We start from the raw sequence: 19,524 nt of genomic DNA, 5'->3' as shown, positions 1-19,524 counted from the left end.
ATACTAATGAAGTAAATAATTTTACTGTCATAAACAACTATGTAAATAAAAAACATAACATTATCATAACATACCTGATAAATCACTTCCTCCAGTTTGGAAGGGGATCATATGTAAAGGTAGGATTTATGTACATGGAGTTCAAAGGATACAAACTGTAATGAGTCTTTCTGTTCCGCCAGCCAGCTCCTAAATAATGACACTGAGACTTATTAGTTTTGAAAGCTCAGCCAATAGTTTTAGGCTTGTTTCTATCATATAACTCTTATAACTTAAATTGACCCACGTCTATTAACTTACTTTCTGCCGTATCATTTTATTCCTTATATCTGTAGTGCCAATCTTGCTTGCTCTGTGTCCTTGGAGGCTTCACTTTTTTCTTCACAGTGTCCTCTCTGCTCAGAAATCCTGCCTATCTATTGGCTGTTCAGCTTTTTATTAAACTAATCCCAGGAACACATCTTCACAGAGTACAAAAAGATTATTCCACAACAACAAACATTTATGTATTTTCAGGAAGTAATATATATTTATAATGTTATGATTTATTGTATTTTTATTTAATTTTATATGCACGGATGTTTGTATGTCTGTGTACCGTGTGTGCCATAAGAGTGTGTCAGATCCCCTGGAACTGGAGTTAAAAGATCTCTGGGGAAATGGAGCTGTGAGCTGCCATGTAGGAACTGGGAATTGAAACCCGGTCCTCTGGAAGAGCAGCCAGTGCTCTTACCTGCTGAGCCAGCTCTCCAGACCTGTAACACTGTTGTTAGTTGCTTTGAGAAAGAGAACAAAAACTGTTACATTTAAAAATTTATTTTCACAAAAGTGATCTTTTAGAAAAAGACACTAAGAATAATGTTCTTATGTAGCTTAAAAGCAAACTGCAAATGTCGAAGAAAAACAAGAAAACTAGGCAAGAAATGAGTATTAATAAGTGAAGGACCATGAATGACTACAAGTATAAACAGTGAATAGAATCAAGTTCAACATCAGCTTCTTCTTACTACAAGAATTTTACACATAAATCTCATAGCAGGTACTTCTAATTTACTAGTTCAAATATTACCAAATTATCTTCTCACGTTTAATATGTATGCATACTTTTATCTCATGCACTGTCTTAATGGATTAAGTGATGCTAATGTGGGTATGTCATGAAGCATTCATTTGTACTATGAGGAATTAAGAAGCAGAAAAATTATGTCTAATCATTTTAATGAATCTGAAGAGATACCATATTCCTGGTTCTAAATTTAAGATTTGTTGAAAATAAATTCAACATAAACTACTTCTTAAAGACTAGGCCTTAAAGTCTGTTTGAAGCCAACAATTTCAAGTTACAGAGTTCTTGTCAATTTTTTATTAGCATGTAATAATTGTAAAAAATAATGGGCTTCATTCTGATATTTTATATATGTATATAGCCTAATTTGATCATATTCATTCCCTACCACATTACTCTCTTTTGTCTAGTAGTTACACATATTTTTAAAATCAGTAATGATTTTTAACAGTATATTTTAATACCAGGAGAGAAAATTCAGCATGAAATTTTGAAAGCAATTTTTCTAACTAAATTATAATATTGAAACATAGAGAAGTATTTAATAGAGTATGTTGACTTGTTTCTTGCTTTTCTATTCCTGGATATTTAAGATATATATCTTTTATGTTCAAATAAAAAATTTATTTCTTACCTGTTTTTTGAGTATACCAATAGGTAAGTTATGACAACATGAAAAAAATATAAATTTTTATCTTTGCATGAAATTAGACCCACTTATACAACTCATTCTTGCAAAATCTAATAGTCTGACAAAAGATGCTCCTCTCCATCACAACCATGGTTTTAAGGCTCCCCACATTGCTTTTGTTTGCTCTCTGGCTAGAGTGTCTTCTGAGTAATCAAGACAGTTTGCATTCCACATGCCAATGCCCCGCAAGCCATAGTTTTTGACATATGCTGCCTTTAGTGAAATGCTCTGGGGGTTATCATACCACACTTGATGAAAACGGCCAGTGGAATCCTATACAAAAACAAGTAAATTGGAAATTTAAAGAATTCAATACAGCAGAGTAAAAGTTCTTAAATTCAAGGATTCAAAATGCATGCAAAGAAATAATGAAAATTTTATAGCACATTATTTTCCTGCTCTGTTACTTCATGGTTATATACATGATATTCCTAAATATTACCTTGTGGTACTTCAGCAACAGAAAATTTATCTAACAATTTAACCTCCTAATGTATTCTATTTAAGAGCCTCCTGTCTTAAGATTCTTTATTTGATCTGTTCTGATGACTGTCAACTAAGACGCTCACTTGAATCATTGTAAATCATGGAGCATTTACATTTATGACTCTAGAAGGCTCTGGTGATGAGCACCTGGCGCTCACAAGGGAGGCAAGAAGATCTTGAATTCAGGGCAAGCCTAAGCTACACAGTGAGACCCTGTCTAGAACAATACAAGACACAACTAACAATTCGGATCCCTATGTCTCACTCCGCATAAAACTTACCGAATCAAATTCTTCTAAGGCGGGTGCTAGGATTCATATTTGTTTGTCCTCTGTGTTAATATTCCACTGGGTAACTGATATGTAAGCCAAGTTAAAAAGACAAACTGCTGCTGTCCATTAAAACCAGCTTGTTTGCTTGTTTGTTTGTATTCTTTACAGTTTCTGGAAGTGTGCTAACTTAGGAATTTGACAGATGAAGACTGTGATAAATCAGCCAGAAGAACAGGTAATAGCAGTGAAGGAGGAAAGTGCCATCTGCCTGGGTCTTACAGAATTGATTCTAAAAGGCTGCTGGAGGGGACTGCCTGGATGACTTAGCACAGAACTGATCAAGAACAATGAACTTGTGGTCTTGTACCCTGTACCACTGTCTCTCAAGAAACACATGGGTTATTTAAAAGTAAATGAAAGGACCAGATGTAGGCAAAAGAACAAATGAAGGAGGAAAATGTATTAGGAGAAAAAAACAGAACTATAATGAAAAATATGTTTTATAGCATGAAGAAACTAAAGGTAATTCTGAATGAATGACAGTAATGTTTTTATCTGTGGTGGCACTCTTGGAATTAGTTTTTTGATTAGTCTACTTTGAAGAACAATAGTAATTTCATAAGCAAATAGGCTATGGTGCATTACAGTTTAGTGAACTCATTCAAGAAGGCATATCTAATTCTTCTTTCTTTTCTTTGTGGATTGATTGGTTTAAGCATGCTTAAAATATACATTCTAGAATATTGAGTCCAAGACGAAGCTGCTATTGTTGAACCGAATGAAAAAGCTGAATGATTCTTTTCAGACACAACAGAAACTTGATTGTACTGTGATTGAAAATGAGGAACATAGTCATAAGAATAGACAGTTGCTTAAAGTGCCATCAGATGGCCTCCAAGGCTCCCCAAAATGTTTCATGAATTATTTGACATCAACTAGTATGTTCTGGATAGTGGTTACCAACACACACAGTCAGATGAAAGGAATAGCTCATGAATGAGAAGAGTTCAAGAGCTTTAGACATAAAGAAATCAAAGGAAAAATGCTGTCCACCTTGATTTTATCATTGGATGCTGTGTATTGCATTGAAAACCACTCTAAATCCCACTGATATATGCAACTAATGCATGTGAATAAAAATATTTTACAGTGTGTCTAGGAAATAAACATTCTTAACTCCAAAATTAATCTATTCTTCCAAAGAAACTAAAATGGTGGTTATATCAGAAGATGTGGCTGGGGAGAATGAGAGACGTTCAAAGGACACACTACTTAAACAAGGAAATAAGTCAGAGAGATGGAGGAAGTATCACCATCACTATCAGCAAGGTAGCAAGGGATTACATATTTTAAAATTGCTGATTTTAACTGATCTCACTATAAAAGAACTGTCTGAAGTAAGACACATGTATGGGTATATATATCAAAGCAGGTTGTATACCATAAATAGATAATATTTTCTTGAAATTATATCTATTTTTAAAAATATGTTTCTGCATCTTCTCATTTAGTAAAAAAATTACACCAATGATTATAAAACAGTCTATGACAGTGTATACTATCGTTTTATAGTGTATACTATCGTTTTATATATATTTATTTAAATTATATATAATTGATTACTATAACAATAAAATACTGTTCTCCTACCCTGTTCTGAGTAGACTGAAGCAGGTTCTATGTTAAATAAATAGCTTTATGTACTGCAGTATTTCTTAAATATTTTAGTATAATTCCATACAATAGAAATCCCAGGGAGGCTGGAGAGATGGCTCAGCGGTTAAGAGCACTAGCTGTTCTTCCAGAGGTCCTGAATTCAATTCCCAGCTACCACATGGTGACTCACAACCATCTGTAATGAGATCTGGTGCCCTCTTCTTGCAAAACACTGTATACATAATAAATGAATAAATAAAAAATCTTTTTTTTAAAAGAAATCCCAGATCAATAGATATAGCAAACTGTTTTCTAAATATGCTTGGTCATTGCATATGCATGCAATTTGCACATATATGTGCATGTCTGTGCATATGCTAACAGTTCTCAGAACAGAGTTCTAATAATATTGCGTATACGTGTGTGTACGTATGTCCACGTTTGTATGTGTGTATATGCTATACATACAGTTATATGTATGTTTTCTTATGTAATGTCTGTTTCTTCTAAAATTCCTTAAATTTGTTTTACTTTTAAAATAAAATTGACAAATGCTGTTTTTCAGTATAAAAACTATAACGACTCATCTATTAATCTCAGCTTCATTCCCACCTCTCTGAATCTCATTAGAATTGTTAAGCTATTTTGAAATAAATGGAGACTTTCAAACATAAAACCTACTTTGTCCAAAGCCCTTTGAAAAGCAAATTACCTTAGCATAATTGTCAGCTATTAAGGTAGCCCTGTTTGTGATATGCATAAACATTCAAAAGAAAGTAGATCAAGCAGAGTATTGCACTAGTAACGTAACTTCGATTGTTCCCCAGTCAACTAAATTTCCTGATTACACAGACTCAAAGACAGGTTTATGCACATAAACAGTAAAACTGGTAAATTACTAATATCAACTATATAACCACAAAATACAGAATTATGGAAACTAGTAAAGATCGTACATAGTTTATGACAGTTTACCTTGTAGTTATAATAGGGAGCTTGCTGGTCCTCATCCCACTGGCTTCCAGAAACAGAACTATTTACTTGCTTCATGATCAGTTTGTAGGGCACCTGACGTCCTGCAGCGTCGCTGCAAGGAGCCCCTCGAAAAGGGACCTTTGCAATGGTGCAGACGTCATCCTAGAAATACAAAAATGTTCATGTTATTACTAAGAAAATTTAAAAATCCAAATGAGACAAGTAATAAAAACTGTCAGAAAAAGAAGATTCAGTATTATCTGAATGTACAGAATAATCATTAAATTGATAATAAAATGAAAATGCATGGCATTCAGAAACTTCCATATTAAAGAATTAAAAAAACAAAGTTTAACTTCAAAATATATTTCAGAAATTATTTGAAGTTTCACATATTCAAAGCAGAACAAAATATATAATGGAGTAATACTACATAACAAATAAGTTGTTCTTACCTCTGATATATTCAAGCAGATATAATCATAACCATACCAGGGAATACCCATTATGAGTTTCTTAGGGCTAATGCCCATCTTGATGTAGTCAATATATCCTAGTCACAAGGGGATAGAAAAACACAATTCTGTTTATATATCTGTTAATATGTAGATAGAAGCTAGGCAACCACAGAAAATCTTACGTTTGTAGAAACGGTACATTTGTGCAGATACATCTTCTATGATAATAAAAGTCATCCCTTAAGAACTGGAAGTCCTATGTCATACTTTCTAAGTTTTCATTTTTAATAAGAGACAATATCCAATGAAAATGATATGAAAACAAAATACACAAAATATAATTGGAGAAATGAAAATTGCAAGAAACCATACTAATTTAACTGTTAGCTTCTAACATTTTTGATATTTGAGATTCTAAAGCTTCTATAATCTTAAAACCTTGTGGCAGTGATACTCAAAATTTCTTTTAGAAGCTCAGGTGTTCCACCTTTTAAAATACTGTTTTCTAATGGCTACATCAGAAATGTCCTTGCTCTTACTCTTGTAGTTTAGGACACAAAGAATGAACAAACTCCATCTACTCATGAGAACGGTGACTGACTGGATCTTGTGCCAGTCCTGTGCAGGCAGTCACAGCTGCTGCAAGCTTCAGAGTGTGCAGTCCTCGGAAGACACTGCAGCTCTGGCTAGTACGTCCTTTCTATCTACCTCAAGTGGTCCCTGAGCTGCGTGCGTGCATGCATGCGTGCATGTGTGTGTGATACAGTTCCCATAAGTTCCTATTTGTGGTTTAGTCCATATACAATTATTGTCTGCACTCTGACCAGCTGTGAATTTCTGCATTTAAATTCCATAATATTAAACAAAAATATCTTGGCATATGACAAGAGTGTTAGACTTGAAGTATAATGTAGGATCAGTAATAATATAGCTATCCCATGATACTGTAATAAGTAAATGAAATTTTCAATTTTTTTGTAAATACTAAAGCCTTGCAATTTATTTTTATTTTATTGTATAATAAATTTTATAATACATTTTATTATATTTTATTTATAAAGCAAGCTTTTATATGAAAGGTATATAAATAATTTAGAAAAACTAAAAGGTACTTTAGTGTGTGAGGTTTTGGAGTAAATATTACCAAGTGATCATTTCTTTTTTTTTAAAGATTTATTTATTATGTATACAACATTCCTTCCATGTATGCTTGTATGCCAGAAGAGGGCACCAGATCTCATTATAGATGGTTTTGAGCCACCATGTGTTTGCTGGGAATTGAACTCAGGACCTCTGGAAGAGCAGTCAGTGCTCTTAACCTCTGAACCCTCTCTCCAGCCCATGATCATTTCTTGAATTCTTACCAGCTAATGTCTGATTATAGGGAGCATTGGCTGCTGCAATACATTCTGACCAGATCTGACTTTGCTCATCGTAAGACATGACGAAGAGAAAATCACAGGCACCTGCAATTCCAGTGTAATTATAGCACCTTTTGTCTATGTTCTTTGGCGACCAAGCTACATCAAAGGTTACCTGTGGGAAAAAACTGCATATTATTTTATATAACATGGAAAAGTATATTATACCAGATTTTTATCATTCTCTTGCCTCATTCTACTAAAGAATAAAGAACTGCTTACAATGTATGCATATGTGATTGGACGCATGTAGAAGAGGTCTAATAAATATATTTTGTTACTACACTGGCCTGGCCTGCGCATGTGTCTGGATACACAAGGACCAGGAGCACAGCACTGTAAAGAAAAAGAATTTCAAATTCCGATGTTCTCGAAGGCTGGGCTGGTAACTCACTGACTGAAAGAAGCAGGTTCAATAGTAACACTATGATGGGGCCCTGGAGAAGTGTAAGAAGCCACATGAGAAGAAATCAAATACAGAGACGTCACCTCGGAGTACTACCTGAGGTATTCTGAGTTAGTCCCTGAATCATAATTATATGACATGGTAGCGTGGACCCATTACAGCCAATATTCTCTCTCTCTCTCTCTCTCTCTCTCTCTCTCTCTCTCTCTCTCTCTCCCTCCTCTCTCTCTCTCACACACACACACATTCATGCACAGATTAAATAAATGTAAATTTAAAAAATTCAACAAACATTTAGCAAACATTTCCTGAGTGCAAGAGTGATGCCATCATACCAGTCTAAATCATAAATCTCCTTCCTACTCCATATGTCCATCCTTGTGTCTTCTAGTTTTACCAATGAGTCTTGTACCAGCTCTGCTAGAATCACCAAAGGCACAATGGTAAAAATGCAGTCCCCCAAGCTCTGTCCCACATTCAATGAATTAGTGTTAAGAAATTTTAAATAGCATCCTCATGTGATCCAGAGCAACTTTCATAATCACTGGTTTATAATACTTATGATGCTCTACCTTGGATGAATATTACATGTATATATAAGAGATACTCAAAATACACATATTTTACATAATGGTGAGTTCTACATCCATTGATTCTACCCAGATAAAAATTGTTTGCTAATTGTCTAAAGTGAACATGTATGAATATTTTCTTACCCTTATATCCTCAAGAATACAATGTCACAGCTATGTATATAATATTTACATTCTATTGGGTATTATAAGTAATACAAAGATGATTTCAAGTATATGGGCAGTTTTGCATAGGTTATATCAAATATTTTCCATTTTGTACATGACTTTTATATCTATAGGTTTTGATATCCAAAGTCCCAGAAACAACTTTCATGGATACCAAGGACAATGTTTATGAGTCCTACTTAAATAAATACTTTGACTTTATTGAGACGGCATCCCACTGTGTAGCCCAGGCTAGCCTTGAAATCCCAGTATTCCTGCCTCTATCAATTAAGGACTGGGATTAAACATGTACCATCACATATGGTCGGACTTTAAATGTTTAAAGATAGGGATCATTAATTTGCTCAGTGTGGTGGTTCGAATAGGTATGGCCCCCCATAGACTCACGTGTTTCAATGCTTGGCCCATAGGTAGTGACATTATTAGGAGGTGTGGCCTTATTGGAGTGGGTGTGTCATTATTGGAGGAAGTATGTCACTGTAGAGGTTGGCTTTGATGTCTGCATGCTCAAGCACACCTAGTGTGGTACACACCATATTCTTTTGCTGCCTATGGATCAGGATGTATAGCTCTCAGCTCCCTCTCCAGCACCTCTGCCTGCATGCCACCATGTATCTCACCAGGACAATAATGGACTAAACTTGTAATACTATAAGTCAGCCCAATTAAATGCTTTCCTTTGTAAGAGCTGCCATGGTCATGGTGTCTCTTCACAGCAAAAGAAACCCTAACTAAGACAGTGACCATTTTTTTTACAGTGCTGGAGGTTGTACCCACGGCCTCATGAATATTTCTGGAAAAGACTCTCTAGTATGTGTACACAGGTATTTAGGGTTTCGTTTTTTTAAGACCCTGGGTTATCTTACTATGTGGCTATGTTTAACAGCCCTGACCTGGAAGCACGCAGCCCTCTGCTACTTACCTATTGTCTGGCAAAATGTCTTGCATTGAGATCTGCTGTAATTATGTTCATGGCCTGCTGTTGGAGTTCTGACTGGCTGTATAGCATTAGTCCTACAAGAGTGCTTTGCAAATAATAGACTGCAGAGAATGAGGCAACTCCCCAGCACTACTTCTCCATTTTAGTGCTTGCTTTTTCTGCTCTGTACTAGTATAAGGCAGTTTAGACCCTTCTGACTTCCTGCTGCCCCATAGCCTGCAGTGCTGCAGTTAAGTAGACAAAACAGTCCCCATGTTGTATTTTGTTATTACTAGAAATTTAAGAACTTAAATAATATTAACACACCAGAAAAGGTGTTCTGGGAAGTATATGCAGAAATTTCTTAACCATTACTATAAAACTAAGATATCATAAGTTATACTTTCATGAATATATTATTAAAATCCAGAAACAACAAAAATTAATATTTTTTACCTGTGATCCCTCGATCTCACGATGGAAACGTTCGGTGGTTTCCATGACCAAAGCCGTCAATGCTTCATATTCAGGTGATGAGCAATTGACTTCTTGTTCTATGTCTATATTAATTCCATCCATATATTGTATTTTGGCCAAATTAACTTTTTGAGCTATCCATGATGCTCTGAATGTAGGATCAATGATGTCCTTCAGGGAGACATCACCTTTGGAAGACACAGACATAATTATACAGATGCTTTTTCAAAGTTAAAAGCCATTTACTTCACAAAGCCCAAACTGTCTTTGAGACACATCGTAATCTTTGGATTAAGCCTCTAATGTGCTTTCCAAATGGAGAAATCGTATGCCAAATAGCAGCCACTGCTGACTAATCTTCAAAATGGTCATTATGAGTAAAATTACTCTCAGAAGCAGCACTTGTAGGCCAGAAATAAAGGTCAGCATGCTGTAATTAGGCAATCACATTTTCTCAAAAACACTTGGTTTTATTTAACTTTAAAAAAAAAAATCAGTATTGTTGAACTAGATTTACCAGTATCTACAATTAACTTTAGGTTTTGAAGAAGAAAGGCATAAAAAAAAGGACTATAATAAATAAAACATACTTTTTTTTCCATTGGCTAGGCACATGTGTCTGCTAATAACATACCTTTTAGCACTACTCTGGCTCCTTTGGAATGAGCGTAACACATAAGTTCTGGGTCATATTTTCCAAAAACTGCCACAGTTGTAATCTGTGACCAGTCATAAGATTTCCAAGTTTTCTGTCCAACATCAAATATAAAGACCTGCCAGGAAAAGAGGGGTGGGCACCAACACTGAATCTGAGATTATTATACTGGCATCCAGATACGTGAACCACTTCCCTGTCAGGTATTGTGGACCCTGGGCACAGAGTGCAGGATAAACACATCAGGCTACCAGCGGAACTGCTGGCTACATGGGCTTGGAAGAAGCACTGGCTATTGTCAAGGCCTGAAGACAAAAAGAGCACAGTGACTATGAATGTTTACTATGGCAGACACCTAGGATTTAGAGAAAGTACAGAAAAGAAGCAGAGAATGGTTAAGCTGGGGTAAACTGTGAGTGGCTATGTCAATAATTCAGCCCTATTGAGAAGTTAGCATCCAGAGGGAAATGGAGAGAACAAAAGCATTTGTATCTAATGGAAACACTTTTGTATAATGGACTCACATAAGAACATCACTCATCTAGACTAAGGTAGCCACTGACACACCAAACTGTATCTCAGTGAACTTCTACATAGACTCAGTGGCAATTCTGAAGTCTGAAGCCACGGAGGTTCACTTAAGGTTTTGTATTTTTACTATCGATTATTATATCTTTCAAACAAGCAAAACAAAACAAAAAGTTTGTGACAGAGTTGAAATGAGAAAACCGTCCACTTTCCACATTTATGGTTTTTGTGTTCTTTTGTCTGCTTTCCTCATCACCTAATGTTAGGACACAAAGATTTTTAAAAGGAAAAGGAATGCATCTAAAAAAAAAAAAAATCTGCTGCTGAAGTGAGAAAGGGGCCCAAACTGGAATCACAAGAGGGAAGTGTTGGGGTGGATGAGACGAGATCATAAGTGGGGTCCCCGCGAAGGTGGGAGCAGTGCAGCTGACGTCAGAGTTTGATGAGCTCCAGCTTCTTTCTGTTTCAGATGGAGCCACAGATGTTGGTTGTTTCTCTGTGTGCTCTTGATGGAGCTGACTTAGAATAGCAGCCAAGTCCAATTTTAAAGTAATTTGTTCCTCCAGCATCCTTCCCCCCTCAAAGATAATTCTAGAGGCACGAAAGCATCACTGTTCATGTTCTTTTTACCTCAAGGTATTAATTTATGGATCTTATAAATTCTTAATGAATTCCAGTAAAATGTAGGAGAGGCATTTTGCTCTGCATTAGAGGCACAGAAAGACCAAGGTATCCCCTAGGAAATTAATTACAATAGCATTAAGGCATGCAAGGAGATGCAGGAGCCTGTGGTACGATATAAAGGGAATCTGCTAGTCAGGTGACAAGAAATTCACGATGACTGCAAGTTAGGGAACTTCTGCAACCTGTATGATGAAAAGGAAGATATACTTGCAGACAAGTGAACATTTGCAGACAATGAAGTCAAAGTCGTTACAACTAGGTATTCTAAGACTCAGGAACCAAAGGCAGCTACAACACAGAAATGCTAACGAGAATGGAACCATATAAAATTAATAAATCAGGCGACAGTCTCAAGCAGCATTTTGGGGACCACAGGAGGGTGGATGGGGAAGGGCTGTGTAAAGCACTAACCATAATCGTAAAGGCCAACATTTAATTCTCTCATCCTCCCTCTTATCCTTTAGAATTAACTATGCATAGTTAATTTTTTCCTGCCAAGCAACTATCCAATAAACTATACACAAAATGTGAAACTGAATGGCCCAATGTTTAAATTCTCATAGTTAAGATTCAATTTGTTAAAAACAAAAACCCCATCTAGGGCCTTTGATAAAACAGTAACCACTCTCAATCTTGGAAATACAAAGGAAGAGGGTGCTGGGTCTGGCATGGTGGAGAATGGTGTCATGTTTAGGTGACTATTACGGTGATGAACACCAGGGCCAAAGCAGCTTGGGGAGGAGAGGGTTTATTTAGTTCATGCTCCTACATCACCGTTCATCCTCACAGGAAGTCAGGACAGGAACTCAAACAGCGCAGGAACCTGGAGGATTGCTCGGCCTGCATTCTTGGAGACCCCAGTGTAGTGAGGAGCAGTGGGCTGCCTTCCCGCCCAGCTCCAGCACGGCTAGCTTTATACCGAAAATAATTACATGGAAACTGTATTTTTTTAAACACTGCTTGGCTCATTAGCTCTAGCCTCTTACTGGCTAATTCTCACATCCTAATTAACCCATTTCTAATAATCTGTGTAGCACTACGAGGTAGTTGCTTACCAGGAAGAATCTTAACCTGCGTCCACCTTGGAGAGTAGAGCTATGGCCACTGGCTCATTTCCCTTCTTCCCAGCATTCTGTTCGGTCTACTCCGCCTATCTAAATTCTTCCCTATCAGGCCAAGCAGCTTTCTTTATTAATTAACCAATGAAAGCAATAGATAGACAGATGACCCTCCTCCATAACCCCAGGACCACTTGCCCAGGGATGGGCTCCCACGTCAATCACTGATTAAGAAAATTCCCTACAGGCTTGCCTACAGCAGGTTTCTCAATTGATGACCCCTCCTCTCTGAAGACTCCAGTTTGTGTCGAGTTGACGGGAAAGGCAGCCAGTACAAACGGAGTTTATCTCAAAGCACAGTTCAGCCCCAGTATCCCCCCCCCCAACACACACATATTCAGGGGGAGGAGGTCGCATCATCTAGTCTTCCCATTTCAAAAAACAAAAAGCCAGTGAAGGCCTCGTTACTACGAGTATATGAATGAGCAGAATTTCATTTCTTTGTGTGTAATTCAAAAAGCTCACAAATACTATATAACACACTAAGTATTGAGTACCACAATAAATCAGACTGTTATAAAACCACTTAATTAGGGGGAGGAGCTTCAGGCTGAAACCAGTCAACTGACTAATCTCTGAGTAGGGAAGTCCAGCCAGATCATAAAAATGTAAACAGCTATCCTTTGCCAACCAACTGCTTCTCTTCCAGATTCGGCTCCGAATAAAAGGCCCATTACTCAGGATCTTAACTTCTGAGCTTTCTATAATGAGTGCTGCCCATGACCACTGCTCAAAGAAACGTTAATGGATCCAAATCTTTCCCTTTGTAGGATGTTAGGTTTCCACAGTAGGCAGAATCTACAAAAACAGTCACTATTTTTTCTAAACAATGTGTGCAAACACAGGAATTTAAATATCTATGCCTCAAAACCAAATACAAGGTTAATACCCATGAATTGTTCCTTCTTTGCACAAATTTGTTAGACTCTGACCTCTCTTGACTTCCTCTAGGTCCAGCTACCGCTGTCAACTCGTTCTGTGGCTTCATAAGCCTTAAGATTGGGTTAAAGGAAAGTTTACTCAAATACTTGTTTTTGTCCCACTCCTGCGTGGGTGAGCGTCCTTAACGAAAGAACTAATCCGCATCAAGAGTAAAGGTCTGCCTCTGCCTACCGAGTGCTGGTTTTAAAGGCGTGCGCCACCACCGCGGATCTCTGGGAGTTCGAGGCCAGCCTGGTCTACAAGAGCTAGCTCCGGGACAGGCACCAAAGCTACAGAGAAACCCTGCCTCGAAAAACCAAAAAAAAAAAAAAAAAGAGTAAAGGTCAGGAGAACCGGATCGCCTACCCTCACCGCAGGAGGCTGAGCTGGCGGCGACAGGAGCCAGCCTTGGGGAAACAGTGAGGCTGGAGCACTAGCGGGCTCAGGCAGCGGCCGGGGAAACCGCCCAACCTCTGCGCCCAGAGTTTCCCGTCTACTCGGAAGGGAATCCGAAAAGAGGAAGGCTCGGGTGGTTAACGCTGCTGTGAGCGCCGCGACTTCTCTTTCGGCCAGAACGATGGGCAGAGTGAGTGCTGACCTCGAAGTCGGGGCGATGGCGGATCGGTCGGCAGAGCGCGGCGTCCGAGCACGGGCAGTCCCCGGCCGAGAGCCCGAGCGCCATCAGCAGCAGCAGCTGCAGCTGCGGGAGTCCCGGAACAGCAGGCAGCTCCATGCCTTGGGTGCGGGAGGCCCGGAAAGCCCCTCCTGAGGGGCGGGGCCTGCTGCTGAGGGGCGGGGCCGGCCTGCTGCGGGGTGCCTGTGACCTAGAGGGCGGGGCCTGTTCGGTGGGGGTGGGGCCTAGAGGGACGTGGGGTGGGGCCTAGAGGGCGGGTCCTACTGCAGTGGGGATAACTTGAGGCCTACCAGGTATCTCAGCTGGACTGCTTTTATCTTCTCTGTCCCTTTTCACCATGCCATGGTTGTGTGTTCTGAAGGATTTTTTTGCTCATCCATCTTACAATTGTTTTAGAATCACTTGCTTAGCATTGCTCCCCCCTCGTATCCATGCCGGAAGCTCAGTGCAAGCTTGGCTTGTAGTAAATACTTAATAAACTCGTCATAAATACTTAATAAACTCCAAGAGCTCATATTTTCTTTCTAAAACTAAAATTCGATCAAAAAGAAAAAAAAACGGGCATTCTTTCCCAAGTCTCTACACAGGAGTTAAAGAAAACATGTAAAATACATGGAGTGATATTATTATCTTATTACCAGATATTTGCTTGTGTGTATTGTGATTTTCCAGCATGAACTAAAGTGGGTTTAAAGATAAAAATTCTGTGCAGTGATCTTGGATTAGAGTCACAACTTCATGAAGCGCCTTTCTTTTTGTTATCAGAACATGACAGGGCAATTTCAGCAGGCTCCATCACGGTGGTTCTCAGCCTTCTGTAGCACGAGTTCTAATCGGTCTTAATGACAAAAACCCAGAGTCAGCTGTTGATCACAGAAGCAGAGCAGCCACTAGTTCTTACCTCGACGAACTCCTCCAGCTGAATGGGGTGTCCTGTCTATACAAGTCCTCAGACTGAATGTCTCCTCCAGCCGTATACTCCCCTCTCTGCCCAGCCATTTCCCTTCCTGTCTCTACCTCCCTCGGGAAAGGATTAAAGGCTTGTGACTCCCAAGTACTGGGTTAAAGGTGTGAGCCATCACTGCCTGGCCTCTATGACTAACTAGTGGCTTAGCTCCACACTCCGATCCTCAGGCAAGCTTTATCTATCATTGCACAAACAAAATATCACCACAATCTTCCTAATGCTGCGACCCTTTAATACAGTTTCTTATGTGTGATGAGCCCCCTCCCCTAACAATAAAACTGTTTTCATTGTTAATTCATAATGAAAATGCTTGCTACTATTTTGAATTGTACTGTAAATAACTGTGTTTTCTGCTGGTCTTAGGCGACCCCTGTGAAGACAGTCCTGTGACTACCCCCTAACAAGGTTGCGGCCCACAGGTTGAGAACCACTGTTCTATCAGATCCTAGGGTTGCTCCAAAATTTTTCTGCTTAGCAAGTGCATTAAATGCTAGAAATAAAGCACATTTTGAAAATTATTGCATTTCCTTGGGGAATTCTGTTTAAGCATCAACAGGAATAAATATTCTCTTTATGGCTCTAAAGGAAACTGAATGCCATTAAACTCATAATAACAATTAAAACACCAATTATAACATACGAGTTTAAATTTCTTGTAAACCCCCTAAACACCAATAAAAATTTAAGTGCTGTGAATTATTTTCCCAGAACAAAAGTATTATCAAAACAAAGACCTCCCTGAGCTCTCTGAGAAGAGGATCAAGTTTAAGGTAACTGGAGATAGAATACGTTAATTTACTTCTAATCTTCGCAGGTTGGCTTCCTGCTGCTGTAATTAAGGAGGTTATGCCGGCTCACAGTTCAAGCATAGAGTCTACTACAGCAGCCAAGTCAAGGCAACAGGATCTGGAAGCAGCTGGTCACGATCAGATAGCAGGACAAATGCGTGCAGGCCTTCAGCTGGCCTTCCCCTCTGCAGTGCAGGAAATCAGCAGAGGACGGTGCAACCCGCGGTGGCGGTCTCCCTCCCACAATGAACTGGGTACCTAACCCAGACGGTCCGTGTGTGGAGGCTGATATCCTAGATCCCTCACGCTGACATTAACACTCTCAGATTCCACCCCCGCGATGTCTTCTCGGGGTCTGCAGTAGCATGTTTTCAGTCTCCTGTGATGAGGGTGATGAGAGGACTTCCGCTCGCCACTTCCCCGCTCGCCACTCCGGTACGATTGACTCCTTATACCAGCATCGACATAGCAGCCACGGAAGGTAGGCGTGACAGACAATGAAGCTAAACCAGAGTGGATGGTCCGAGGAACCCATCTTACTAATATGAAGCAGGGATTTGACCTGAGCTTGCCTCAGCAGACACTCTTGTTTTTCAGGGTTTTTCCATCTAAACCTGATGTGTGCCTCGAGGGTTGATTGTAGCTTGATGATAGTAAGACATGGAGCTAAGATTTCAACTTGGACCAGGTAGCTACAAGTCTGTGATCTTCACAATGATGCCAAGTAGTCTCCATTTTCCACCAGGGAGCAGCAGCACTGAAGCTGCTCCAGAGCCTATGCTCTGGCCTCTGAGCAAGTGATCTTTCCACCTGCCACACGATGGAGACCAATAGAGATTAGAGATGGTGGCCACGCTGCTGGCCAGGTCTCTCTGTTAACATGCCAAGACTGCACTATGACACTCAAGTTAGCCTTGAGTTGGTACAGAGGTGCTCCTTAGAGCCAAAGGTGTGTTTACTGCCTGTCAACCAGAGGCGCACATTGATCACTCAACTTAAGCTGAGACATCTGGTCAGCACAAGAAACACACTGGGTGAACCCACAATGATGGAGAGAGGTAAGGGACCATCATGCCCTTGTTGAGGCTCCATTGTGTTTGGGGGGAATGATCAGTTTGTACCCCAGGCAGTGGGAATGGAGTCGCCATGCAGGAGTCTGGAGGATGCCCCTCTGTTGCAGCCTGTGGGCTGCATAAGACTTCCGCGCACCGCGCCCCAGTGTCTGTGCGCTGGCACCCAGTTACCGAGCTTCAGGCAAGGGGGCTGGAGGTTAAAATACACAGACACACACACACAGAGAGACAGCGACACGGGTCATCCTTGAATTCCCAAGAATGTCCCCCTTTATTGTGTTCAGGGACAGATTATATAGAGATAGCCAGGCCCCAGCCAAACCCACCAGAAACCACTCTCCTGCCATCAGAAACTCCTGAAGGTCTCGTGCTCAGAGCAGCTGTAGGCACTCAGATCAGGGGATTACAAGAAATTCAGGATCTGGGGTCTTAGTGCTCCCAACATAAGACCTGATGGGAAATATGCTATTAGCTGGGCATGGGTGTGGTTTATAACGCATCATAAGCTGGAGCAATAGGCACATGTCTGAGATAGCTCTGTGCAGCCTACCTTGGCTGGGTAGCTTTCCGTTTCACCTGGTGTTTCTTAGAATCACACAAAACACAAACAGAGGCAAGGTTTACATTATGCATAAATTTATCCCCTTATATTTATTTGAATTTGTACAAATTTCTGGGGTTTCCTTGGTTTTCGCTGCACATGTAAGCAAATGTTAAGAGCTATTTACTGGGATAGAGTACAACTTGCTTCTCTCTGAGGAACTGCCAGTGACTGAGGCCGGACTCAAAGGAACCAGTTCTGGGGAAGGGGGCTGGGGCAGAACTAATGAAACTCCAACTGGAGTTGCTTCACAAAGGCACACACCACACAGGGTGACCATTTATCACAGCTGAGGCCTGTGGCCCAGGCCAGTCACAAGCAGCACCATCACTCTTAGAACTTTCTCTGTAGCCATCAAGAGAGCCGTAACAAGGGAATGTTATGGACTGATCAGGTGTCCCTCCAGAGGGATTCTTGAGTCAGTAGGAATGTCACTCCAGGATGTCACATGGAAGCCCTTGTGTTTGGGATAGGAACACTTGTCTCTGGCCCTTACTACCAAGTCCAGAGTTCACCTGAGATTTACCAGTCCTTCTGGGCCTTGCAGGAGCAAAGTTTGGCTTGGAAGCGTATATGAATGGTGTCTGCGCCAAGACATTTCCCCTTGACAAAAACGAACAACAGAGCCGTAGGAGGACAAGGCCCATGCTAGTCTTTCACGTGCTAGCAAATCATTTCTTTTTAACTGTTTACTTTTTACAACAATATGCCAAAGCACTGTGTGGCTGGATTTCTGTTCACCTTTGAGGCATTACCAGTGAGATTTTGTTTGGGAAGATTAATTTCACTGACATCAAATAACAAATTTTTTTTAAGCAATTGTTCCTGTGCTTAAGTAATTACCAAAGAGTAGGCCTTTTACCTTTCATGGAAAAAGGGGTTTCTAAAAAACTATAAAACCACAGGCTTTTAAAGCCTTTTATTATATTCCTTTTACATAAACTTCTAACTTTAATATGTGGACAGATTAAGGGATGTCTTGATTTTCTTAATATGGAGTGTTTAATATGATTTTCTTAATATGGAGTGTTTAATATGAGCATGTTCAGTAACTCATATCAATGAAAACCATTAGCTAAAATAAAATAGTTCAAAGACTTAAAGCAAAAGGGCTTCTCAAGATAAAAAAAAAAAAGCAAGAAAAATGCTTACAAACCGTTCCTGTTCCCCAAAGCACTCTGCTCCACACAGGCTGAGAAGCGCACTTCACCGAACCTCTCTCTGCACCGAGTGAACACCAGACATGCAGGGTTAATGTGAGTCCACTCTAGTGCAGAATTTAAAAAAAAAAAAAAAAAAAAATCAGGAACTGAAGCTGGAGACCCGGGCATCCGAAGACACCAGTGTTGTTCACCAGTGCTCTGGTTTCACTCCGGCTAGGTTACCATCAAACACGAGCTTGTTATAAATCCTGAAAAGATGTTAATATTCTTTCAGAGGCCTATTGAAAAAGCCAAAACAAAATGTGTTCTGTACACTATATTTTAATAACTAAATGGGTAAAATTCCATTTAAACATTTTAAAATCTATTATGAAAAACATTTTAAAGTGTCTCTTCCAAAGATAATGTCTGAAGCTTTCACAATCGCTGCAGCTCTCTGCTTGTGTAAGAACTAAGTGGATGAACTATCAGCATCAACTATATGGCACCCCACAGCAGGCTGCCGAGGCTCACAAAGAGCTGTTCACTCCTCCCGCTGCTGCGGCCAGGCTGCTGCGGCCGGGCCGGGCCCTTAGAAGATGGCTCACTATGCCCTAGTCAGCTCTTTAGGACCTGACGATGCTGGAGTGGGATGAAGACGGGGTAAGTGAGGTAAGTACTGAGCCACACAGGACTTACAGGAATGGGAGCCTTTTGTAGTACGTTGTGAACTTTTACTGAGCGTAGTGTGATCTGCTCTACACTAAAACTCTGTAAGGACTCAAGCACAGACCTCAGAAGCGGGCAGAGCTTCGGAACTCAGTA

At 39.8% G+C, this 19,524-nt stretch overlaps 2 protein-coding genes across 7 annotated transcripts in view; one reads left to right on the top strand and one right to left on the bottom strand.

Annotated features, from left to right (window-relative positions):
• The window catches only part of Spata1 (spermatogenesis associated 1), a 40,722-nt gene extending 33,658 nt beyond the window's left edge, over positions 1 to 7,064 (top strand). For 5 of the 6 annotated variants that reach the window (XM_057793153.1, XM_057793154.1, XM_057793149.1 and 2 more), the window contains one exon: positions 2,684 to 5,160. In XM_057793153.1, coding sequence (XP_057649136.1) covers positions 2,684 to 2,706 — 23 coding nt within the window. In that variant the 3' untranslated portion in view covers positions 2,707 to 5,160. Of the gene's footprint in view, positions 1 to 2,683; positions 5,161 to 6,988 lie in introns of those variants that run through there. The other variant, XM_057793151.1, reaches the window with a different exon arrangement.
• Ctbs (chitobiase) lies at positions 801 to 14,243 on the bottom strand. Its single transcript, XM_057793156.1, has 7 exons — positions 14,093 to 14,243; positions 10,223 to 10,361; positions 9,568 to 9,776; positions 6,969 to 7,140; positions 5,602 to 5,699; positions 5,147 to 5,308; positions 801 to 2,030 (listed from the first exon to the last, which is right to left on the bottom strand). Exons 1-7 carry the CDS (start codon positions 14,225 to 14,227, stop codon positions 1,839 to 1,841), a joined length of 1,107 nt encoding a protein of 368 aa, XP_057649139.1. The 5' UTR covers positions 14,228 to 14,243; the 3' UTR covers positions 801 to 1,838.
• Positions 14,244 to 19,524: the final 5,281 nt, after the last annotated feature.

This window comes from Chionomys nivalis, chromosome 18 (assembly GCF_950005125.1).
Source record: "Chionomys nivalis chromosome 18, mChiNiv1.1, whole genome shotgun sequence".
Classification (NCBI taxonomy): domain Eukaryota; kingdom Metazoa; phylum Chordata; class Mammalia; order Rodentia; family Cricetidae; genus Chionomys; species Chionomys nivalis.
This window is presented reverse-complemented; position numbering and strand designations above follow the sequence as displayed.